We start from the raw sequence: 27127 nt of genomic DNA on the forward strand, positions 1-27127 counted from the left end.
AATGGCCAGACTTCATCTCACCTATTTTGGTCATGTTGTCAGAAGGGACCATTCCTTGGAGAAGGATGTCATGCTTGGTAGGGTGGAGGGTCGACAAAAGAAAGGGAGGCCTTCAACGAGATGGATTGTCACAGTGGCTGCGATGATGGGCTCAAGTATAGCAGGAATCGTGGAGCTGGCGCGGGATTGGGCAGTGTTTTGTTCTGCTGTGCATGGGGTCGCTATGAGTCGGAAGCGACTCAATGGCACCTAACACTCCACCTATGGAGGAATTCTACTCTGTAACACATGGGGTCACCATGAGTTGGAATCAACTCAGTGGCATTGGATTTGGTTTTTTGATCTAACTTTGAAAACTAACCTTTAGATCTTTAGACTTGATATTAATTATTTTCATAAAAAGTTCTATTTAAATGTCAATGAGAAGAGAACTCAGAACCCTTAGTAAAGATTATAGTTAGACTTGGAATCTACAATGCTTATCTTTTGTGACTTAAAAGTAAACAATATAAAGCCAAACTCAAGGTAACATGGTTATTAAAGTGATTTATAAAGACACTGAAAAACATATATCAGATATAATTATCTGATTGTCAAAAACTAGTCCTCTTTATCTGCTTGAATGGCCTCATTAATTCCTTGATGACGCACAGAGAGAACTGCTTATGTCAAACTGAAATGTAGAAATGGAAAGATAAATGGCAAGTCCGGAATAACAATTTGAGATCCCAATATTCCTCCCAAAGACTTCGTCACCCTGGACTATGCTATGTCCAGGAGGTGCTGGCGAGGGAAAGGCATTTGGCTCTTGAGAATCTTGCAATCCGTATTTCAGAAGCAGCAGTTTTATACACACCTACCATCAAAGAGATGAGTTAGGTCTCTCTGAATCTTCTTCAGAGCATGTGGCTGTACATATAGCACCCGCTAGGCAAGAAACTTGTAGCAGAGAGGCCTTCCTTGGCCTTCAACCCCTCAGTCCTTTCCTTTTCCCTTTCCCATCTTTACTTTGCTCCAGCAAGTTTCCTATCTCATCTAATACATTGTGCTTTACTTTTAAAGTTTTCTTGACTAACTCAGCTCTTAAGAATGTAATAAGCATCCTAGGCCAGGTAATTCTGCTTGTATTATTCATGAATGTATACCCAGTGCCTAGAACAGTCCTTGAGACCTAGTAGATTTCCAATAAATATTTCTGTGACTGACTGAATGAATGGCTTTGAATGGGTCACAAGGCTGCAACAAGCTGTATCAGCCAACAGTTAATTGAGGATCACTGAGCACTCACTGGATGTTGGGCACTGTGGATATAACAAGGATAAAGCCACAGGGGCGGGGGCATGAAGGAGCTTGTGTCCCTACTCCATGGAGTGAAAGGGTAGTTATACCACAGTGTGATCAGCGCCTTAACTGAGGAAAGATCAGATAGTGAAAGAAACACATGAGAGGTGCTCCCAGTCTTGAAGGATCAGAGAAAATGAGCTCCAAGGCACACCTTTAAATATGCCCTGTGGGATGAATAAATGGGTGTTGGGTAGGTGAAAAGTGTGGAACTCAAGGTCAGAAGAAAATTCCAATGAATGGAAGTACTACAGGGAGTCTTGACTTTAAATTAATTTCTGACAACCTGGTGAAGCTGGTGAAACCTTTTCAGACTATGCTTTTAATGAATAAAGTAAAGTCATAAGACTACAAAGGCAACCAATTAAACTACCAAACCAGTTACTATTGTGTCAACCCAAGCTCATGGCAACCCCATGTGTGTTACAGTAGAACTGTGCTCCACTGGGTTTCACTAGATGATTTTTTGGAAGTAGGTCACAAAGCCTATCTTTGAGGTATCTATGGGTGAACTCAAACCTTCAACCTTTAAATTAGCAACCAAGGACATTAACCACTTGGACCACTCAGGAATTCATATTCAATTGCAGTTAGTAAAGTATTTTTTAAAAGCCATTAGTATTATATGTGTTTCTTTATTAATGTAGTAGACAATAAGGTCTAGAGGAGAGTTAATAACTACTGTAATTTCTTAGTAGTGATGAGTATGAATGATATATCAAGGTACTTTCAACAACATAGTAAAAAAAAAATCTGTCATTTCTGTTTGTGACAAACTCATTAAAAAAAAAAACAAAAAACACTGCTGTCAAGTCAGGTCTGACTTATAGCGACCCCTCCTTGGGTTTCTGAGGTGATAACACTACAGAAGTAGATTGCCCAACCTTCCTTCCAGGGAGTGGATGGTGGGTTTGAACCACCAGCCTTAGGTACTGGTAATACCACTATAAGGAGCCCTGGTGGTACAGTGGTTAAGCTTTCAGCTGCTAAGAGGGCAACAGTTTGAATTCATGAGCTGCTCCATGGGTTAATTTCAACTAGTGACAGCCTAGGAAACCCTCTGAGGCAGTTCTACTCTGCTATATAGGGTCACTATAAATTAAAATCGACTTGATGACACACAACAGGACTACTACTATGGTTTGTTAATTACATTCAGCATTGGAGGAAATACTAAATTTCAGTTAGAAATTCGTAAAAAGAAATATGCATTTTTTTTTTTCCATCCACGCTCCTGAATTCCATTCACAGACCTCACATGGAGTCCGTGGACTGCAGGTGAAGAGTCCTTGGACCAAAAGACAGGAGAGTGCAGCTGGGAAAGAGTAAGTTATTCACAAGCTTGTGGAATGGACTTCAGTGGACAAGCACAGAGAAAGAACAGAAAAGTAAAGACATGAGAAGCAAGAGGAGCAAGCAAGGACCATGCCATAGAAAGCGTTATATGCAATGCCAAGGAGCTGGGACTTTATTTGGAGAGTCACAAGCCATTGAACCATTTAAGCACAGGGATGTCAAGCTCTATCTGTGGTTTAGAATGCTCTTCTATACTGCAGTGTGGAAAACTTCATGGGGCAAGGCTGGCGGCAGCAGGCTAGTCAGGAGGTGATGGCAGTTCTCCAGGGAAAGAGGAAGGTAGTCTGGGCTAGGGAAGTGGCATAAAGACTTTAAGTGGGGAAATGGAAGTGGGGCTGAAATCTCTTTAGAAGGTAGATCTGACACAAAAGTATACTCCCTTCTATTAGTAGACCAAAGCATCTGAGGATACTAGCAAGAGAACAAAGAACTCCATTTTCAATCTTCTGAAGTTCCTACAGTAATAGATGGTCAGCATCAAAAGCCCAGTAAAAACCATAACTGTTGCCAGAAAAGATGTGTTGTACTGGAAAAACCAAACCCAAACCATTGTTGTTGAGTAACTTCCAACTTATGCTATCAGTTGACATGGCTTTTCCTATTTGTGTGACCATGGGGAGGGGAATTCACTTAACTTTTCTGATGCCCAGTGTTCTTATTGGTAAAGCAAGGCTAAAGATACTTGCATTCTTGAGTTGTGAGACACAGGGAGAAAAATTATAGAATGTTATACAAACTACAGGAGCTCTGGTAGCATAGTGTCAGGAGAAAGAGGATGTTTCAGAATGACTATGGAGGAGTGTCTTCCTGACATATTAGAGGCAGGGAGATATATACCGAGGAGCACAGAGAAGATAAGGTATGTCTGATGGGTCCAGAGTACAGAGCACTTTGAAAATAAGCCAAAGGCATCAGCTGACATATAGTAAAAGCCATAAATAAAAGTACTTAAAATCATTATTATAATCTGGCTTAATAAACTGCTTTTATTTGAAAAAAGGAAAAAAAAGATTCCCAATCTGGAACTACTCAAAGTTTAGATGTGCCTGTTTATTCTAGTCTCAAGGAAAGAATTAGGCCATTTCCTTTTGACAGGAGTTTGGAGCCCTTGGGAGATTTTCCAATCCCTGTGATCTCAGCCCTGAGGTAGGTGTGGATAGCCTATGTACCTTAAACTAAAGCATGCCAGCATCAGCTGTTCTCAAGAGGGTCCAAATACTTCAATTCTTTAGAGAATGAAATGCTTTACTTTTTTTTTTTTTTGTAATTGTGATTTAGGTGAAAACTTACAGAGCAAATTCACTTTCCATACAGCAGTTCACATACACTTTGTCTCATGACATTGACCACAAAATACCACAATGCAACAGCTCCCCTCCTACTTCCTCCTGATAATTACCTCTTCACTGTGTCTATCCTTCCATGCCCTCCTGCCCCCTGAGCTGTCTTCCTGTGCATAAGCAGCCCTTCTTTCTCCCATGATTGTCCTCTCCAAGGACTGTATCTACCTCAAGTAAATGTTCAACTCATGTGCCTGTCTTTTTCTTGGCTGGAAGCCACAGGTATGGGTTCAATTCCAGACCTGAAGGGCAGCTAGAGGCCATAGTCTCAGTGGTTTCACCAGGCTCTATCAGACCAGCAAACCTGGTCCCCCCACCTTTTTCTTTTCCAAATGATTTTGAGTTTTGTCCATATTGTTCTCCCTCTTTATCCAGGATCTCCTACATAGATCTCCTTCCAAGTGGTTGACATTGGTAGCTGGGCACCATCTAGTTCTTCTGGTCTCATAGTCATATAGGCTACAGATTGGATGGTGTACCAGTTGCTAGGACTAATTATATCCATGAATTTTTGGTTTTCTTCATCCTTCTTTGCTCTGGATGAGGAGAGACCCATCGTTGCATCTAGATGGCAGCCTGCAAGCTTTTAAGATCCCAGTCGCTACTCACCAAAATAGGAGGTGGAACAATGTTTTGTGTAGTATGTTATGCCAATTGAGCTTGATGTCACCTGTGACTATGGTCCCGAGCCCATAGGTTCAACTACTCAGTCCCTCTGGGTAGCTGACTGGTTGACCAAGCAGTGACTACCACCTTGCCTCTTGTCAGCTCTACTATACACTTGGGAATTCAGATCATACACATAAACTTATAGGATCATTGTTTGCCAACCCTATACATGTTCTTGGGTACACTCCCTGCTTCATACCTACTAGTTCAGTCTATCTACCCATCTGTCCACCCATATATCCACCCATTTACCTATGTTTTCCTTCACTGACAACGCAATACTGTATGTGCAAAAGGGTTCATCTTTGTTGTCTGTACCTCCCATGAACCTCTCTTTATGTCTTTCTCTTCCTCAGTGCCACCATATTGCTCATTCACATTTGGTACATTGCCCTTCTCTTCGCCCAAATCAATACTTATTTCTATCTATCTAACAGTGTTAGAATTTTTAAAAATAATAAATAATAGAGAGAGACAGAAAGAGAGAATTAAACAAACAGCAGATATCGGAGAAAGTAGGTAAGTTTGTTGCCACAAGAGAGGGAATTTAGCTTCTAATAGGAGCTCTGGTAGCATAGTGGCTAAAGCACTTGACTGCTAACCAGAAGGCTGCCGGTTCAAACCCACCAGCCACTCCTCAGAAGGAAGGTTGGGCAATCCTACTTCCGTAGTGATACTGCCTCGGAAACCCAAGGAGGGGTCGCTATGAGTCAGGGCCGACTCGACGGCACATAACAGCAACAACAACAACATGTTTACCACATCTGGGTTTAACTCTAGGGCAGTACTACTTTCCTCTCTCTGTCAATACCTTGTTTCCTCAGGAAAACCTCACTACTTAGAAAGTAGCTGATTGGTCTAAAGTGCTGGGATCTCTTCATGTGAAAGCCATGGAAAGAAAAGGTGTTGTGAGGGAGGTAGATGTGGAGAAATGAGAAAACAGCCTATCTTCAGAAGTCCAGGCAAATATGGCTATGGCCACAAAGACCCTGGAGATAGCAAAGGCCACAAAGACCTTGGAGATAGAGAAGGGGCATTTTTAGATATTTTGGGGAGGTAGAATCAAGAGAACTTGCTGATGAATTGAATGGGAGACAAGAAGGAGGAAGAATTTCTATGTTTTCTGCTCCCACAAATTAGTAAGGACAGTTGCATTTACTGAGATGGGGAAAATGGGGGAAGGAACAAAATTCGTTAGGAAGGAAAATCAAGAGTTCAGTTTTGGATGTGACTATTTTAAGGTGTAGGGAGCTCTGGTAGCATAGTGGCTAAGGCACTTGACTGCTAACCAGAAGGCCAGTGGTTCAAACCCACCAGCCACTCCCTGGAAGGAAGATGGGGCAATCTACTTCCATAGTGATATTGCCTGGGAAACTGAAGGAGGGGTCGCTATGAGTCGGGTCCAACTCGACGGCACATAACAACAACAACATTTTAAGGTGTTAGACATTTCAATGGTAATATTTAATACCTACCTTGGAAATAAGAATCAGGTATTCAGAGGACTGATAAATATATAGAAGATGCATAAATGGTATTTAAAGCATGGTAATGAATAAATTCGTGTGTGTGGGGGGGGAGGAGAGAATGTGAGGGAGTGAGAAAAATTGAGAACCAGAGTGAGAGGGAAAAGAGAGTAAGAGAAGATGAGGGGAAGGGAGGCCAGTTAGTGAAGAATTGAGCCAATGCTATAGTAGAAGTCCAATAGACCCAGAGGGCCCTGAAAGGAAATGAAGAAATAGCCCAGAGGTCGGAGGGGAACCTAGAGAACTGCGCTCCAGAAGCTCTAAATGAGCTTTCAGTAGTGGTGGTTTTGGTGGTGGGGGGGAGGTCCACAGTGAGGCATGCTGGGAAGGGGGAAGGTGAGATAAGAATGGATAAGTGTCCACAAGACAAAATAAAAAAGTGCAAAATGAAAGAGTTTCATCTTAAAGAAAATTTCTTTTCACAGGAAGGATAGATAAAATGCCTTCCAGTATGAGTTTTTGAGCCTTTAGTAAGAAATATTTTGGTGAAAGAAGAGTGATAAAAGGATTTTGAAGATTACTTCAGAATGTTGATGAGTCATATGGATTATGATATTGAATTTTAAAAGGATTGCAAGTCTTGCCTTGGCAACAGCAAAGTAGATTAGAAAACAAAACTTCACATTAAATTCATTGAATTCAGAAGAATCTCATCAATAATTGATTATATGTTGGAACTTAACTGTTTGGGTATTCGTTCCTGCCTTTGTGCTTTGTGCATATGTAACTAAGAAAGCAGAGTAATTTGGTGTCATTTGATTTAATGAGATCCTGTGGAAATGAAATACCATTTCAGCAATGAAGCTGGGCTTTTGCAGTTGCTCTAGAGACAAGTATCTATAGAAGATAAATTAATTATGTTCACTGGCTCCTGAGCCTCTGGAAATAACTAAATAACTTAATAAAACTGCTATCTAGCTGACCATATGGAGATCTTTTGAGAAACAACCTTTAAATAATAAAATACAAAAGCAAAGGGATATCACCTCAGCATGTCTACATGTGGACTTGAGAGTAAAATCACAACCTGCACCATAACAAAAAGTTTGGAAAGGTAGGCTATTCAGCAAGATTGTAATTTTGAGGTCTGTCTTGATAATATTTAACATGTGTTGAGTGCTTAATATGTACCAGGCACTGGACTAAATGCTTTATTTGTATTATGTCATTTAATCCTCACATCACTTTTATGAGGTAGATACTATTGTTGTTTACTTTACAGAGAAGCAAACAGGTTTAAAACATTAAATAGCTTGCCTCGTGTTACAAACCTGGTGAGTAATGTCGTAGGAGTCCCTGTGTGGTACAAAAGGTTAACACACTTGCTGCCTGTGAGAAGGGGCATCTGGGAAAAAAGGTTTGTCAACCACCCAGCAAAAACCCATGGAGCACAGCTCTACACTGACACACTGTATTTTTTATTGTTTTTAGTATTATTTTTATTACTTTATTGTGTTTATGGTTAAAGTTTATACAGCAAATTTGGTTCCCATTCAACAATTTCTACACAAATTCTTCCATGGTTACATTTTTCACAGTGTGCCATCATTCTCATTCACTCCATTCTGGTTGTACCATTTCCAGTACTCTAGTTTCCCTGACCCTCTACATTTTCATCTTTGCTTTAACATCATTTTTGACTATTTGGTCTCCTATAGATAATTGATTTGGTTTATTTGTTTATTTTAAATAAGGTACTTAAGGATCCAGCTGAGTTTGTCTGATCTCTTAATATGTGTCTCCAATAAGGGTTTGGGTGTTTCTCCTGTTTTGGTTGTAACTAATTGTTGTTTTAAATCATAGTAAAATTCAGTACATTTGGATGCACTTTGGAAAATGATGCTGTGTTTTAGTGGAACAAACGTAACGGTCACATCCTTTCTCTTTACCACTCCTCCCACTGACAGAAGGAGCTATTCCCCCTTTACTTCAATCTAGGCCGGCCCTGTGACTTTGTTTGGATGAATAGGGCTCAGTGGAAGTGACATTATATAGCTTTCAAGGGCTTTAGCTCTGCAGCTTCTGTCCACTGTCATGGAATATCTCCTCTTAGAAGCCAGCAGCCCTCTAAGACGCCTGACTATCTTAAAACCACATTACTGTGAGGAAGTCCAAGCTGCACGCAGAGAGAATGAGGCTAATAGAGAAGCAATGAGGCACCAGACATGAGAGTAAACCTTTCTTGACTTTCTGACCAAGCCCAGCTACCAGCTGAATGTAGCCAAATGAACGACCACAGACCACAAGAACAGAACCACCCACATGACTCAACCCAAGTTCCCACAGAATCATGAGCAAATAAAATGGCTATTGCTTTGGTAACTCAGTTGTGGGTAATTTGTTATAAAATGTTGTTGTGTGCCATTGAGTCAGTTCTGAATCATGGCCACACCACGTGACAGGGTAGAATTGCCCATGAGTTTCCCAGGCTATAATCTTTACAAAGCAGATGGCCAGGTTTTTTCTCCTGCCGAGGGAAGTGATGGGTGGGTTTGAGCTGAAGATCTTTTGGTTAGGAGTTGAATGATTAACCACTGCACCACCAAAGTTCCTTTTTATACAACAGATAGCATAAGTTTAGAACCTTTGGATACTGTTTGGAAAATGATCCATATTTTGGTGAGATAAGCAGAAATATTCCTAGAGATTTACTTTAGTGACATATTGAATATTTGAGTTAATAAACCTAGTATAAAACTTGCAGTAGTCCAGTGCTTAATTTTGTCTAATCTGAGGAAAGAATTTTCAAGAAGGAAACCTAGGAGAGAGGTACTTCATATTTTAGAAGTAAATTTCTTAAGCATGTTGTTTATCATCATAGTGGTACGTTGGCAGGACAATTATCATCTACTTTTTATGTTTGGAACTAATTGCTTTTAGGTTTTTTTTTCTATTGTACACTTTCTCCTTTACTTTTGAAAACAACTGAGGCAGTTACCATAAGGTATATATAATAAGAGAGTTAAAAAACAAAACAACAACACCAAAAAAAAACTCATCAAAATCAAAATCAAATTCAGGAACTGAGGAACTGAGGAACTGAGGAGTTGTTTCTAAAGACTTGTCTAATTTGTTCACTGAAATTTACTATTAAATTTAGCTTTGAGTTTCCTGGCAACTGAGTCAAAACTGAGAGATTATATCATGCTAAATGTGATTTTCTTCAGAAAAGGCAAATCTTTCACTTACAGCTAAATTACAAGAACAATTTATTATGTAGATCCCTTCACATACACACACACACACACACAGGAACAAAAAACCCAAACACCACACTAGATGATAGAAGACACAACAGTTTCAAAAGAAATGTTATTTAGAATATAGTAGTGTCTCAGATGATGGGGTCTTACATATGCCCTTGGTTAAATTCAAATAAAATGTGAAAATCTACATGAGTTTTAGATTATGCTCTCCCATCTTTCCCTCATAGATCAGGATTTTATAATCACCAGTCTTTTTATTTGCTTCAGCAAATATTTATAACCCACCAGGAGACAGGGTGATCTGTGGATGTGATGGTGAGAAAAAGAGAAAGTCCCTGCCCTCACTGAGATCACAGTCCAGTAGGACATCACAGTTGACCCTCAGTATCCACGAGGATTGGTTCCAGGATCCCCGTGGGTACTAAAATCCTCAAATGCTTATTTAAAACAGTGTAGTATTTGCATATAACCCACACATATCCTCAGCAATACTTTACATCATCTCTAGATCACTTATAACACCTAATACGGTGTAAATGTTATACAAATAGCATTTTATGTTCCATCGTAGCTTTGGAGGGATAGCTTTGACCACTTAATTGGTCTCCCTCCAATATTTTCAATCGATGGTTGGTTAAATCCATGGATATGGAGCTGGTGGACAGGGAGAGCCCACTAATTAATGTTAAGGACATGAATTAAATAGCCACACCAATTTATAACCACAATTATCATGTGCCATTGGGGGGGGGGAGTACAAGGTGATATAAAGGAGAGGGGGAGAGGGTCCAAGTTTCTGAGAAAGGGGTAGAGTGAGGACAGTGAAAAACTCGCAATTTCTAAGGCATTTGACTGCTAACCAGAAGGCTGGTGGGTTTGAACCCAAGGAAGGAAGATTGGGCAATCTACTTCTGTAAAGATACCATCTGGGAAACCGAAGGAGGGGTTGCTATGAGTTGGAACCGACTCCATAGCAGTGAGTTTGGAGTTTTTTTGGGTACCATTATGCCTGACACACCCCTACACTCAATTCATGTTGGCTATTGAGGAGCAGAATAGGAAGACAATTATTTCAATACTAATTCTGAAATAAATGCTGACTATACTGTTTGAAGGCTATTGACTTTAAGTGGGAAAGCACCGTTGGAAATTTGCATTGCTCTGATATTTAGAAAAGAATTCAATGCACAGAGTGAGAGGTAATTGCCAAGGCATCATCAGATTATGCATTTAGAAATTAGGTCTGAAAGGTTAATCTCAAATGTCTATTTAAGGAGTGCCTGTCTAAAAAAATTAATTATTAGCAATGGCTTCAAGAGCGTATGAGCAGCAATAAGAAGGTGTGGAGCTTTTTACATAAAAGTTGAATAATAGACAAATAAATTAGATATGACTGGTTTGACAAAATTTATAAATAGGCTGCATACAATGAGGGCCATGTCCTAGTTGTACTATGTAACATTTAATCTTTGAGGTCAACTGGTTGAAAGAGAAAGCAATTATATTGATGTTCTTTGGAGAAACTCATTTACTGATCATTATTATTTACCTGTAAGCTCCTAAATCCTATACTAGATAGTCTCTCAGCCACCCAGTTTCTTAAATTTTATGAAATAACATTTAGTAAATTTGTTTTCTTCAATTACTACACATTCTCACTACTTGCACATTGCCATCCTCTGCTTTTTTTTTAAAAAAAACATATTCTTATTTGCCAAACCCATTTGTCTCACCTGGCCTGCTAAAGTGTTATAATTTTCTGCAATATTTGAAGTTTAAGAAAATTAGGCATTCTACCTTAAGTCTATCCTGTCCAGATTGTTACATATCAGATAAAAACAGGGCTTCAATGGAGTTCCTGGGTGGTATAAATTCTTAACATGCAGTTTTGGTCATCTAGTGCTGCTCTAACAGAAAATATCACACATGGATGACTTGAACAAGCAGTTCTCTTACACTTTCAGAGACTAGAAGTCCGAATTCAAAGTGCCAACTGTAAGGGCTGGGTGAAGGCCCCTTGACCTTAGGCTTCAGCTCTGCCCATTGATCCCAGCCCACTGGAGCTGGAGGTATCTCAACTCAGCTGGCTGCTGAGGATGACAAACCCAAGTAAACAGGTAAACAGGTAAACATTTTACCAAACAGGTAAAATGGCACAGTCCAAAAGATTATCAAGCAACATGGCAGGCTGTGAGTTCAAGTCCAGAAACAGTCTCAGGACTAGCAGAAAACATGGTAGGCCACTCACTGATGACTCAGCTAAATGGAGGATCTAAATGCACCAAGAAGCTCAAGACCTTTCTCAAAGCATCTTCTTATATACCGGAAGCAGACTGCCCTAAGACAGCTACTCAGTGCTCACCGTAGATTCCACCATGGAGCTGATTATCAGGGTCATCATGGGGAATAACTATATCCAGCTAGTTGTCCAGCCGCTCAAAACCAGGCCCAGCCTAAATGACACATAACTTTAACTACCACACATGTTCTGCTGCAAATGAAAAGGCTGAAGGTTCAAGTTCACCCAGAGGCACCTCAGAAGAAAGCGATCTCAGAAGCATGGTGGCTTACTTCAGAAAAATCAGCCACTGAAAACTGTGGAACATAGTTCCACTCTTACGCACATAGGGTCACCAGGGGATAGAATCAACAGCTGTTTTAACTAGCTTTTCACTGATCAGAAAAGAGAATACCTCCATTTCCCTAAGAAAACAGGAGCCATTTTCTAGGTTTTTTCACTTTTCACCCAAAAGATGGATTAGAAATTGTGTAATTTACCTCTACGAATTAAATGCCATAAAACACTCTGTGCTATCCCTTAACTTCTCAAGCTTTATAATTCCACTGAACACATTCTTCAGTAAATCATTAATATTTTCTTATTAATCATAGTACAAGTCTTCATCCCCACACTGGTCTCTACCAATGACTCCACACTCTGACTTGCTGACAACTTAAGAACCAAGGCTATAGCTAGCAGGCAGGAAACACCATCCCATTAGTATGTCTGGAGGTGTCTCCTTCTCTGCCAGAGTTAAGAATGTTGTGTATATATTTAACTTTTTAGACTTCTCAAAAATTAACTGGCATGTGGTTCTAAAAATCACACTTTGAAAATATGCCTCCATAATATTTCCACTAAGAAACTATCTTTATCTTGACCTAAATTACTAATTAAATTTTCTATTGATCTGATTGGAGGCCCTGAGTGGAGCAAATTAAACACTTGACTGCTTAGTCAAAATGTTGGTGGTTCAAACCCATCCAAAGACACCTCAGAAGATAGGCCTGGTGATCTGCTTCAGAAATGTCACAGCCTTGAAAGCCCTATGGACCACAGTTCTGCTCCGACCCACATCAAGTTACATCAACTCGATAGCAACTAACAATAGTAAGTGGTCCAATTCACATAACATTATGCTTTTATCATCAGAAATCTCCAATCGGAATCTGTGTGTGTGTGTGTGTGTGTGTGTGTGTGGCTTTTCCCACTTCCCCATTTTAGCTCTGCTTTACCTTGTTAAGCATTTATAAACTATGGGGAAGCTCGGAATATTTCTCACTCCAGTGTTATATACGGCACAAACACTTCAGCACCTGTTCTTTAAAAAATAGAACTTTCAAGGAAAACTGCTACACTTTCTAGTCAAAATATTTCCCAAGTACAGTAACTGAGTAAGAGTTTAACTATCAGAGGGCTTTCCTGAGAGCCACAGGGGCAATAAAATATCTTTGACATGAGAATGGCTCGTCACTGTTTTCGTCCTGTAGATGAGAATGGCTCGTCCTGTGGCCCAGAAGAGTAATTCCACAGCACAGCAAGCAGAGCTCACCCCTGCTCCTCCGCAAACCTTCAGTGACTTCATGGTGGAAATGAAAAAAGCCTTTTGAGTTTGAGGTCTTCACACTCAGTGACTCCTCAGATCATAGGAAAATGTTATTAATGAAAAATGTTATTAGGATTATATTTCGGAGAATACATAAGGCAGGTACTGAATAGAGTATTGAAGTCAGTGATTTGTCCTGATGTAAATAAAATTATTAGCAAAATCATCTGTCCTATTGGGTCTGAGAAAAGACTGTGAGCATTGGAACAGGAAACAAGTTGAGGTCCAGGTTCCCTGAGTACCTACCAGTACTTAAGAGATAGTGACAACTTGCGTTTGAACTTGAATTTTGCATTTTATAATCCATATCCAAATATACAGACAAATGAGCTCTGGTGGTGTAATGCCTAAGGCATTTGACTGCTAACCAGAAGGCTCGCGGTTCAAACCCACCAGCCACTCCTTGGGAGGAAGGTTGGGCAATCTACTTCCATAGAGATACCCCTTCGGAAACCCTAGGAGAGGTCATTATGAATTGAATTGACTCGATGGCAGTGAGTTTTTTGAGTGACAATGTATTAGATTCCTAAACCACTAATCTTTTTCAAGAAAGGAGAAGGAGAAGGAAAAAAAGGAGGAAAATATGACAAGGTCTGGGTGACAAGTAAATACATTGATTCATTCATTCCTTCCCACTTTCACTGAACACATACAGTTTGATAAGTAGGGGATATAATGAATAAGGTAAGCAGATGGCTGCCCTTAAGGACTTTCGGGCCCTGTGGGAACTACAGGCAAGTAAACAGTATGGTGTGTGACAGGGCAGTAAGCTGAGCTGAGCTGTGGGAACATCTACAGAAAGGACTGAACTGGTCAGATCTTAGTTACTTCTGAAGAAGGAGCCCTGGTGGCACAAGGTTTAAACACTCAGGTGCTAACTGAAAGGTTAGGGGTTCAAACCCATGAGCCTCTCCGTAGGAGAAAGAACTGGCGGCCTGCTTCTATAAAGATTACAGCCTAGGAAGTCCTAAGGGGTAGCTTTGATCTGTCATATAGGGTTAATATGAGTCTGAATCAACTTGACGGTAAGCAGTAACAAAGAAAACACAGGAGAAGTCATTAAGTCCAGTATGATTCCAGAAAGTATCTAGTTTATCTCAGGGAAATCAAAGACATGTTTTTAATTTACTGGGAAGCATTCCTACTGCCCTCAGGAATCTCTTGGACAAAGTAACTTTCCATAACTATGGGAAAAAAACAAAAAAAACACAAAACTCTCTGTATCTGGTTCACAAATACCGTTTCCAATCAGGGAAAAGCCATTAGAGCTGAAGGTTCCAGGGATGCAAATACACACATTGCCTGCCTTTGAATTCTAGCTACATCTTTTACTATCTCGAGGACTTTCAACTAATTACTTAACTTCTCTGACTCAGTTTCTTTGGCTACAGAATGGGCAGAATGGGGTTATTATGTGGATTACATGAATAAAATGCTTTGAATAGTTGCTGACTCTTAGTTAGCACTCAAGAAATGATAGTCCTTGGAGAAGACATCAGGGTTTTGCATAAGAAATGGACCTTTGTTGTCATTCCAATTCTGATGCATTAAGCATACATCATACACTTGCCTTGTAAAGGCAAGTGTAAAGGGATGGTGTTTCTGGAACAGCTGTGGAGGACAACCATTTCAAAGGAGCTTAATTTCATTTCTCAGCTCTGCAAGAGTAAACATTATAACCATCCTGAAACCTTTGCTCTGTCCCCTCCATTTCTAGGGAAAGTAGGAAGGTAGAGAAACCAAAAACCAAACCAAACTCACTGCCATTGAGTAGATTCTGACTTATAGCAACCCCCTTTGGGTTTCTGAGGCAGTACATCTTTACAGAAGTGTATTGACCAGTCAGAATGTTGATGGGTTTGAACCACCAACCTAGGTTAGCAGTCAAATGCCTTGGCACTTTGCCTCCCTTCTCTGACCTTGAACTCAGTGGAATGAATACTGGTTAAGGACATGGATCCTGGCACCAGCTTCTCAGAAGCAAGCACTGAGTGTGCCACTAACTAGTTGTAAGATGTAGGGACAGTTCCTTAACCTTCATAAACCTGTTTCTTCATCTGCTAAACTGAGATAATACAAACACTTACCTCAGATTTTTGTGTGTGAAGACTTAAATGTTTTAGCATGTTGTTGTTGTTATGTGCTGTCGAGTCGGACCCAACTCACAGCAACCCCTCCTTGGGTTTCCGAGGCAGTATCACTACGGAAGTAGGATTGCCCAACCTTCCTTCCGAGGAGTGGCTGGTGGGTTTGAACCACAGCCTTCTGGTTAGCAGTCAAGTGCCTTAGCCACTATGCTACCAGAGCTCCTGATTTAGCATAGGCTCCTAGAACAGTGTGTAGCAACGTTTTTGGTAGCTACAGTCCAGTTGGTCTCTGACTCATGGTGACCCCATGCACAACATATCAAAACACTGCCCAGTCCTTCACCATCCCCGTGATAGGTTGGAGACTGGACTGTTGCATTCCATAGGGTTTTCATTGGCTATTTTTTTTTTTTTTTTCCATGAGTAGAATGCCAGGCCTTTCTTTCTGGTCCATCTTAGTCTGGAAGCTCTGCAGAAACCTGTACACATCATAACAACATGCAAACCACTGACAGATGGGTGGTGGCTATCAGTGGGATGCACTGACTGGTAACTGAACTAAGCCCTCACTTGGAAGTTGAGATGTCCATCACTGAACCGCCAATGTCCTGTGCCTAGCAATATTTGTCTAGACAGACAGCCCGAACTTACAACATATTCAAGTTATGATGAACTGCAGTATTTCGTTTTTTTTTTTTTTTTTGGTGCATCTCATTGTTAGTAATAGATATTACATACAGTGTTGTAGTGTCCAATTTGCTGATGTTATCATTCTTTGATATTCACTCACAGATGTTATGATTTACTGTTCAAAATATTTCTGTATGAATACATGAAAACTTAAAAGGAAAATGTATTTGACTTATCTCAGAACTTATTTACACAGTTGTCAGAACAGAATGCCATTATAAGTTGGGGACTAACTGTAGAAGTGATAGTTATTATCATAAAATTATTATTATCAAAGAGCAATATAGGAATTGTTCAGATGCACTTAATCATGAAATACTGAGTCAAGAGAGAAGAATCGGGTCAAAGTTGGTAGTCACTAGGCAGTTGGCTCCATGAAGAGTTCTTACTCTATTTGTGGAAAGAATTAAAGAACAAGGCACGAAGCATTGCATTAGCCTGATAGCAAAATGCATAAGGGAGCTGGAAGGGAAAAGCTTAAACGTGAGGACTGTCTTAGCCCTATTCTAATTTGAGTAGGTGATTCACTACCCAGGCCCTCAATTTCCTCATCTTTAAAACACAGAGGTAGAAGGAGAGGTTTTCCTAAAGTTCATTCCAAATTGAAAATTCTGTATGTCTAGATATGTTTTGGAATTTTACAAAAGGTCTGGTAATTGTGGCTTTTGAAGTCTTTTTACAACCCTAGAATATTTCCAAAAAGGATATCAAGTTGAAGACAATGTCATTCATTCATGGTTTCTGAGTCTTGATGTAAAAATTTGAGCAAATCTTTGAATCTGTGAAAATGGATTCTAGTAACTGTTAAAGCTCTGGGATTGTGAGAGTAAGTATAATAAGGCTATCTTTCTTTTCATCTTAAATGAATCTCTGGAGACTATAAGAATAATGCCTAATCCATAGACATCTAATGTTAATTTGTCATTAACCCAGAGAAGGGGAGTAGACGTTACTTTAGCAATTCTCAGCTAAATGAAATGAAGCTGGTTTACTTGAGCTTTGAAAATATGTGGGTGGAAAGCAAAAGCCAAAGGGATCTTGTGGCAAAGCACCAGGCCTGTGTTTCTTCAGATTGTTCCTAGATGCCTAGTACCCCACAGTTGCCTTCAGTCACTGTCACAACGAAAGGGGCTTTGAGAAGCTGGCTATACAAGTCCCTAGCTGTCCACCATTTATTCATTTTAGACAGTGAACTGAGGCTTGACTGCTTTTAGAGGTTTTATAAATTGGGAATTTGCATAAAGATTTCATTTGGGGAAAAAAGATCCTGCAGTGGAAAAAAGAAAGGGCTGTGAAAATCAGAGTTAAGAGAACAGGATTCAAGTCTAAATCAATAAATAAAAACCATTGCTGTCAGGTTCAGGTTGATTCTCCACACACTATAAAGTAGAACTGAGCTTCATAGGGATTTTAAGGCTATGACCAAAATTGGAATTTGGAAGCAATTCCAATGGGTATCGAGCGAGTTCTGAACCATCAGCCTCTCAGGTAGTAATTGAATGTATGCACCACCCAGAGACTTCTTTGGGTCAAAAATGGTTTAAATTCTAGCTCTGCTGCTTTTTAGCTTTGTGATCTTGGGCAGGTTGTTTGTTGTTATGTGTGTTATGTGCTGTCCAGTCGGACCCGATTTATAACGACCCTTCCTTGGGTTGCTGAGGCAGTATCATCACTACAGAAGTAGATTGCCCAATCTTCCTTCCGAGGAGTGGCTGGTGGGAATCTCCAGCCTTCTGTTTAGCAGTCAAGTGCCCTATGCACTATGCTACCAGAGCTCCTTGGGCAGGTTGTTAATCTCCTTAAACAATACTTTCCACTTCTGATAATTTTTCAGACTTCATAGGGTTACTGTGAGGATTTCAAAGAGCACTCTGCCTATAATGCCTAGAATAGGGTACACATTCAGTAAATGGTGTCTCGGCTTACTACCCAAGGAGTGTAAGTGGTGGTGCAGTGGTTAAGAGCTTGGCTGTGAACCGAAGCTTTGTCCCTGACTCTCTGCTGGAGAAAGACCTGGCGGTCTGCTTCTGTAAAGATTATAGCCTCGGGGTGGGGGGGATTACAGCTTTGAGAAGCCTGTGGGACAGTTTACTCTGTCTGACAGGGTTGCTAGAGTCAGAATTGACTCCAGGGCTGTAAGTACTTTTTTTTTAAGGCTTACTCTCTTAAATGATTGAATGGTGGACAAGTACCAAGGACAGATTTTTTTTTATCTGCTTTTGACCAGCTTCTTATGCTCTCTACACGTGTGTCACCAGCAGAGTAGGGGTTTAAGGTTTCTGCAATCAAAATTTCAGTCCAAACCTCAGTCTTTTTAGTAAGGCCTAAAAAACCCTATGGTTTGTCTTTTGTTTTTGTTTTCTTCAAGATCTATTCATGGCTCAATGTGGGCACCAGACAAAGGTCCATTTTGTAAGACTATCTAGCTAGGTTCATAAGAAATATGCAGAAATGTATGGAACTTCAACAATTGAATATAGAAAAAATTGGCCATTCTTAGCTGAAAAGAGAGACATGATAATATATAATGTGTATGTAAATGAATAGAAGTAGAGACACCAAAATGATAACAGTTACCTCTGGGAAAAGGAAGATTGCGGAGGAGTAGGATATGTATACCTAGATATTGTTATAATGGAGCCGCTGGGTGGCGCAGATGGTTAAGTGCTCCACTACTAAATGAAAGGTGGGCAGTTCCACCCCAGCCAGAGACACCTCGGAAGAAAGGCCGATGATGTGCTTCCAAAAGGTGACAGCCTTGCAAACCCTGTGGAGTGTGGTTCTGTTCTGTACTCATGGGTTGCGATGAACTGGAATCAACTCCATGGCAATTGGTTTGGTTTTGGCTTATTGTTTTAATGTTTTACACTTTATTTACATATTGTTGTGTAATGTAAGAACAAATAAGCAACAGCAGAACCAAAAGCAAAGCTATGGTACAAACTGAAGTGAATTATTAGGATGGAGAACTTGTGGAATCTACCACAAATAGACAAGAATCAAGGAATTTTTCCCCAGGCTGCCAATGACTTGAAATAAACACATATTCTACTTGATTTGTCTCCCTTGAGGGGTCTGTTTGGGCTGGAGGGAGTACTGATCCTATCTGCAGTGACTGATAGAACCAGGTTAGAAGGCAGATAAAGCCACCTGTCAGTTATCTTGGTTTAAACTTCTTTCTCCCTGCACATGTTCAGGTAAGACATCAGTCCTCTGCCTTGTTCTTATTTGCAAAATTCAAGGTCTGCAGAGGCACCAACTGAAGGCTCTTGGTAAATTATGCTTTTAAGCAGAAGGGAACCAGATGGTTAATTAGTATTCCTATTAGTATGTTCCCATAGCAAAGAATAGAAGAGACAACTTAAAAAAAAATCTACTTGACAGCTATTTGGTTGATTAAGAATAACTGAAGTTTTAAAACACACCCATGCCTAATACCAACAAATACATAAAGAAATAAAAAGAGAATAGCTAGAGGGCTTAAACTAAAAGAAGTACTGAAATGATGATATGTGGCATTTTTTATAAGCAGACATTTGCTTAACGTTGGAAATTAGTTCTCACAAAGGCCCTTTCCCTAGAAAGAAGTAATTGGGCTACAGGGAAAAATTAAGAAACATTGTGGAGCTCTGTAGAGTTGCTTGGACTTGCTCTCATTCAGCTTGGAGTCCACACCAGTGAAAGATGGTGATTGGTGCTCTGTTCCACAAGCAGTGGCTAACATAGGTTGTTTTTTTGGGGGGAGGGGTTTGATACATATATTTTGGCTCATGGACATTAGAGACAATTTCACTTTACTGATGAGAACTCAGTCCCAGGTGGGTAGGGGCCCTGGCTCCTCCTCTGTCTGGATCTCATAGGCTGGGCTGCCTGGGTTCCCAGTCTTGCCTTCTACCTTGCCCATTTGATATAGGGAGTTAGTCCAACCCAGCTGTGACTCATTGTGTTCTGCTGGTGGCTGAAGTGAAGGGCTACATTTCAGGCACAACATAAAAAGGACTTGAATGAAGGGAAGGAAGAATGAATGAAGGGAACCATTTGGATGGATTGACTTGGGTATTAAACAGGATGGGGCTGTACAGGCTCGAGGAAGCTTCCTTGTTTAAGAAACACTCTCCATAAGGGTTGCCAGTCATCAATCCCTTAACAATCATTCATTCTTTACTTCCCACTTTTGTATGCATTTGCAGATTTACTAGACCACCAGTGTGTTGCCATTACAATGAACTGATTTTATTGTGAAATAAATAAACAAAAAGAAAAACCTCTCCCCCCCTTTACAATCAATTATTAATTGGTAACATTATCAATACTATGAATGGAGGAACAAGGAGTTTTAAAAATAAACGTATACAGTGGCATAACTCTGAATTATCCCTCGAATACAGGTTGCCCACTATTCTCTTTTTTGAGAAGAAAGGCAGTCATCTCAAGCAAATTGAGGAAACTCGCAATAGAAGGCTTAAAATGCTATATTCCATTGTTTCTGTAAAAGGTCATTCCAGTCCTTTGCTGCTTATACTATAGATAGAGATGCAGCAAATTATTGGTTGGATGCCTTAGGGAAACCAAGAGCTACTGCTGCTGACGAATGAAGATGATAATGCAGCATTTGAGGTAAGTGAATGAAAGGTGTTGAAAAGTTGAACCCTTCAAAGAGGAGAGTGAGAGAGCGACTGAGGTAGTCTGAGACTAAATTAGTAGCCATAATTGTACTCAGTCCAATTTGGTTTAAACTGCCTTATAATATTGGTAGCTTTGATGCACAAATCCCCATTCCCAGGTTAACCCTCTTCAAAGCACCACAGCCTCCCCCTCCCCCGCCCCATACAACTCTTCCTGGGCTATCCCACCCACAGATGAGCATTAAGGCAGGTAAATTTCTCAGATACACCGCTGCTAGGAGAAACACGCATTAATGAGGGGTTTGGCCACCAATCGTGAGGCTGACCTCAGGCATTTAAAGGCGTTTAAGAGAAGAGGAGAAAACAAAAGAAAAAGAAAACCTGTCCTTACCCGCTTCTTAAAAAATTGGAAGGCTGAGCATTTCTTGACTGGGAATCCATTCATGTCTTTGTTTACCATTTTCCACAGTAGGGAGTTCACAGTTATAGATCCAGGGTGGCCCCCGCTTGCTTAGAGCATCTGTTTCGCCAGGTTCCCTCCTGGAGACAGTTAAAGAAGACAGAGGGGGTTGGAGAATGGAGCGGGGCTCCGCTCCTCACTCACACATTCTGCAGCACCAGCCACTGCAGCAAGCCCTCCCCGCTTTCAGTGGCCACCGGCGGGGGGTTTTCTCTTGCCATCGTGGCTCCGCGACGTCTGCATCATTGCTACAGGAGCCCGGGGCTGGCTGGCCGGATCCAAGGAAGCTCCGAGGCGATGCGCCCGCGGCTCCAGCGCGGGAGAGGGGTGTCCCCTCCCTGCTCCCCAGCTACCTGGTTGCTCTGCGGCGCGTGCGGCGAACCAGTCACCCTGCTCCAGGTGATGCGCTCTGGAGGCTGCTGGAGAGGAGAGCTGTTTTTGATTGTGCAAGTTCCAGTGGGAGCTGTAGTTAAGCAGCTGAGAGAGGAGTAAGAAAGCGCAGAAGCCGGAGGGAGGGAGGGTGAGCAGCGCTAGAGGAGCAGAGGGAAAGGACGCGAGCCTGGGGGCAGCAGCGGTTGACGAATATCTGAGCTCGATGGACAGAAGGCACACGCTCAGGACAGACGGAAAAGCACTTGACTGCCCTGGGAAGCGCGACTTTAATTAGCTCTTTTCTCCTTTCTTTTGCTGTTAGAACTATTTAGAGTTTTGTAAAAATGCAGTTTTTCTTTTATGCTCATTGGAACTCTTTTTGATGCCTATTCCTGCATAAAAGCCTCTCAACTGAAATTTAATTATATCTATTTCTGCTGTGGAAACGTGGAAGAAAGGAAAGAAAGGGCAAGGGTAGATACAATAATGGACCATCACCATGTAGAACCTCTTCTGGCTTCTCTCCTCACAATGTACTTACTGAGCAGCAGAGAAGGCTGTGAAACGAACACAACGGACATGTACCAAATATTTCATGCAAAAACCACAGAGCATTACCAAGAATTATTAGTGAGTCCCTTTAATGGAGGACTGGCAAATAAAAGGGAGGAAAACATTCTTCCTAGCAAGTGCAAAGTTACTCCAAAAATCCTTATTCATGCTATTCTTTGCACATTAAATTCACTTTTAAAAACCACTTAATGGTGTGTGATGGATTTCTCCATTTTTACTCTTTAATTTTGATAGTTCCTGAGGTGTTAAAAAAGAGTTTACAGCTAAATGAAAAGAGCAAAGAAATTACTCTTGACATCTGGTCAGGTACTGCTACCTCAGTGAGTGGCTTTCTGCCAGTCACCTGACCTCTCTGTGCCTCCCAGACGCTGCCTCATCTATGAAATGGAGGCAAGTGCTCATTCATTCATTCAGTCATTCATTTATTCAGTCGTGCACTCATTTGCTGAATCATTCCACTAATCCATCAAATATAGCAAGTGTTCCCAAGATGTGGAGTCTGCATAGTTACCACAAGAGACTGTAACTGCTAACTAAGGGAAATGCACAGGACCTACTTGATGAAAGGGGTAGCCTCCTCATCAACAATAGCACACCTAACACTGTTAAAATATTTAAACAGCAGGTGCAGGTAAGAAGAAAAGAAAAAATATATATATTTTCATATATACACACACATATATAGGTTAATTGGAGGAAGAGAGACATTGGTTTCATTGAATTAGGGTATTAATCCCTAGGTCAGGCCAGGTGTTTTAGGGATTAACAATGAAGTATTGTTTGCTAAATGCTTTGAGGTTTCCAAAAAGAAAAACATAGCACAACCAAATGATGGACTGATAAGTGAGGGAACATAAATGATTCATTTTGGAGAGATGCATTTAAGTTGCCCATGATGCAAAGAAACATTCTTTAATCTTTGACATTGACAGGTGCTGTGGTCCTTCTTAAGAGCTGGGTTGAAATGATAGGAACTCAAAGGGACACAAGGGAGTTTTTGGGTTGATAACAGTGTTCTCCATCATGACTGTGGTGATAGCTATATGCATTTGTCAAAATTTGTCAAACTGTATATATCATTGAAAGGGATAAATTTTACTGTCTGTAATTATATTTCAATAGAACCTTTTGGAAAAAAGAAGTGGTCATTTAAGTTCATTCTTAATCTTTTCCTTTCCACTTCCCCAAAAAAGTATTGTAATGATATTTATTGAGTTTGAGTGACACCTAGGAGGGGCTCCCTAAGCAATCTGGTTGGAAGGAAGTGTGAGAGACACTACCTTGACACCATGTTGGCATACTAAACACACTGGTTTTAAATAGACTGCATGTTTTGTTGGGGTGAAGAGGAATGACTAGTAGAAGCTATGAAGGAAGAGGTGCAGCTAAAGCTATGTCCTATACTTCCCCCACACTATATACCACCCCTTGGAGATGTTGCCACCACTACCTAGTTTGTGTCAGATCTTATGGAAAGTGCTGTGAACATAAGCTTTATTTAATAGTTCCTGTTACTAAAGAACTCACAACATAGTGGAGAAATGCACACTGTGGTAAGAAATATATATATATATTTATATATATATATACCTAGCCTTGGCTTGGGTGACACCAGATAGGTGGGGTGGGGCTGGGGCAGAAAGTCTTTCTGGAAGGGATAATGTTAGAGCAGAGCCTTTAAGTGTGAACAAAGCTTAGCCAGGTGAAAGAGGGGAGGTGCTGGTCCCCACCAGAGAGGGTAACCCATCATTCTGCATGATATTGGGGCAACGCAGTCATATAAAAACATTAACTGCATTGTGTTGGTTACTCAGGAAAAAGAAGGCATCTCTTCTCTCACTCTTGCCTCTTTCTTCATAAACAGAGCTGCCTGCAGGTAGGTGGAGAGTGACTGTCATTGTCCCCTTGCCCTCTGTTATTAGTATTCACAAAGGCACATAGAATACTGCTTATGCTGAAAAGGAAAACAGCCCCTATGAATCATACTTGTTTAAATTTAATTAATTTACTTACTTAACTTTTTTTTTTTTTTCCCTGGTTAAACATACTTATTCTTCCTGCAGACCCAGGACACAGTGAAATGCCTGGGTCATGCTAGGTACTTCATGAATAGCTTCCAGATGAATTAAATAAAAAGCTAATAAAGTCCACATTGGTGACCCTGGCACCAGACCATATGCAGGAATCATTAAATTCCTTTGAGATTCTTAAACCATTAACTCCCATCATGACCACTGTGCTGAGCTCTAGTAACAACGAATGACTTTCAATCCTTAAGTCTCAATATTATTGTTATCCTGAGTGATACTTTTTTTCTATGGAAAATTCTAATGTTAAAAGAATACCTTGAGCCTCTTTTTTTTTTTTTTGGTGGCACATTCACTTTTTTCCCAATTGTATTGTTTACAATATAAAGCAAAGAAAAAAAGAAAGTAGCCATGGTAGAACTGACCACCAACATTACAATTGGTGCTACATTAAAGAGTGCTACATTAAAATTTAGAGGATTTGGTTACTAACCTTCCCTCCCTGATTGTATGAACTTGAGTAAGTCAACTCAAGTGACCTAGTTTCAGTTTCCTCATGTGTAAAATAATAACAATAATAAAATATCTCTCCACTTACTTTACATGGGAGTTGTCAATACCATTTTTTTTTTTTTGTGAAAGGACTTTGCAAAACAATAAATACCACTACAGTTTCCCCTAAAGTAAGAGACATATACTGCTTTAACACTTTGTAGAAATATATCTTTCCAAGAGTTAAAGTGTTTTTGGATAATTACATTGAGGTTTTGAATGGAATGTGAATTTCTTTCTTTCTATAGCAAACTGGAAAACACCAAAGATAATAAACAGTAAAATGTCTATCTAGTGACAAATGTCCCTAAGGAAAAAGGGAAACAAATAGATCACATCCTGGGAAATGTTTTACATTCCTTTTTGGTCTTGGAGAGTTGATCATATATTTAAAGCTCCAGCCACAGTGGTGCTTTACATGTAATTAAGAATTCAGAAAGCCCACTAGGCATTATGGATTTGTTTTTGTACGTGCAAAAGATCATAGTTTTTTTTTTTTCCTTAATTTAGAATCCTTTGGTTTCAAATTAATTTTTTTCATTTAATTCATACATTTATCCAAAAGCATCTGCTACCCTTTACTGCCATCACTACACCCCCAAATCCCCTCCACTCTCCCACCCCCACCTCAACTGTCAGGTAAAGAGAAGAGGTGCATGTGTGTCTTATAGTAAATTCTGCTTCTGAAACATTAAAAAAAAAAAAAGAAGAAGAAGAAGAAGAAATCATACATTTATCCAAAGAAAAGTTAAACCTAAAATAATAGTTTATTATCTTTTTTTTCAAGAGAGAGAATTATATAAAAGCAAATGAATGAATAACAGAATGGATTTATGACACTTTGCAGAAAAGATGAAAGTAGTAATGGATTATGTTCCCTTTAATAGATAAAAGACTAAGTAAGGATTAAAGCGCTCCATATTTGCAGTTTGTTTTCATCCTCAGTATGTTAAAGAAATAAAATACATGCAATGTATAGATATACAGCTTCCTTATAGAGTCAGTATTTACCAAATATATTCTTATCCGAATTGGCAAAAAGATCAAGAACTATTCTCAGTGTTAACTGATTTGACAGTATTTATTGAGTGTCAATGTGTGCTGCTCATTACTTTAGGCTCCTAAGAAAGAGAACCTGCTTCTAACAAGGTCAAGCAAAAGACCTGCATTTGTCTTAACAAATCCCATCTAATAATAGTATTTAACCCATATTTAAGGCATTCGTATTTTTCCAGGGATACAGTGTTAGTCAGATCATCAAATAAAATGGAGCTTTCATTTACCTCTGTTTACTGAAATGTCTTTAGATGGAATTACAAATGTTATTAGTTCCTTAGTCTAAGAGAAGCTGTAGTTACTGAATGACAATGCATGCAACTTCTCTGTATTTCTCTGTAACTTGCCTTTTACCTGGGCTCAATCACCCACAGAGATACCCCTACACACCTCTCTCTCATTGGTGTTTTTTTTCCTCTCGTTGGTGCCAAACATATTTATGACATAGCCTCTCCGACACAAAAGCACACAGAAATCCTCTTTCTTGTAGCAACGTGACAACAATGTAGCCCAACTAACGATCAATTTGTTAATAATTGCTCATCTGAGTATTAGTGCTAATTCATTCCATGTCAGCACTGAATTCACAGCTCTTCCAGATTTAAACATTTATACATTTATAACTAGTAGAGCCCACAAAGATTGTTTATTTTAAAGAAAATATATTCCTTTGGACTCACTACTCACCTGACTCTCCTTGTGGTGATCTCTTACCTCCTCAGTCAGGGTATTTTCAAAATTGTAGCCAAACTTTAGGAGTCCTGGTGGTTCAGTGGTTAAGCCCTTGGGTGCTAACAAAAAGATTGGGAGCTTGAACCCACCAGCCTCTCCATGGGAGAAAGATATGGCAGTCTACTCCCTTAAAGATTTCAGCCTTGGAAATAGTATAGGGCAGTTCTACTCTGCCTGTAGAGTCACTATGAGTTGGAATTGACTAGCTGGCAATGGAGCAAGACGTTGTCATTTGTAAATCTCATTGATAAAGATCTGGACACACTCCATACACAAACTCATACACATATGCACACACTCAGTGGGAACGAATAGTTCAGGTCAGCAGGACATTCTGCAAAGGTCAATATCAGCTATGAATTGAATTGCTCTGTGAATGACTTTGAGAAATGAAGTGGAAGCTCTAGATGGTAATGGATTTATAGACTTTTTATTTTTTTTTTTAATAAAGTGCAATCTTTTTTTGGGGGGTATTATTAGATTCCTCTCTTTTTTCAACATTCAACCTTTGAGATTGCTTTAAATAAAAGTCCTTAACTGATAGGCCATATTATGAAATATGAAGGTCATATTTTCAAAAGAACTTGTTCAACAGATGTTCATTATCTACTTCTGTATATGCAGCACA

General features: G+C 40.0%; 1 protein-coding gene across 1 annotated transcript in view; it reads right to left on the minus strand.

Annotated features, from left to right (window-relative positions):
• The window catches only part of SGK1 (serum/glucocorticoid regulated kinase 1), a 168914-nt gene extending 147727 nt beyond the window's left edge, over positions 1–21187 (minus strand). The window contains exon 1 of the mRNA XM_007954033.2: positions 21119–21187. Within this exon, the coding sequence (XP_007952224.1) occupies positions 21119–21187 (69 nt within the window). The remainder of the gene's footprint in view (positions 1–21118) is intronic.
• Positions 21188–27127: the final 5940 nt, after the last annotated feature.

The sequence above is a fragment of the Orycteropus afer genome, unplaced genomic scaffold (genome assembly GCF_000298275.1).
Source record: "Orycteropus afer afer isolate SDZICR_OR568_19922 unplaced genomic scaffold, OryAfe1.0 scaffold00428, whole genome shotgun sequence".
Taxonomy (NCBI): domain Eukaryota; kingdom Metazoa; phylum Chordata; class Mammalia; order Tubulidentata; family Orycteropodidae; genus Orycteropus; species Orycteropus afer.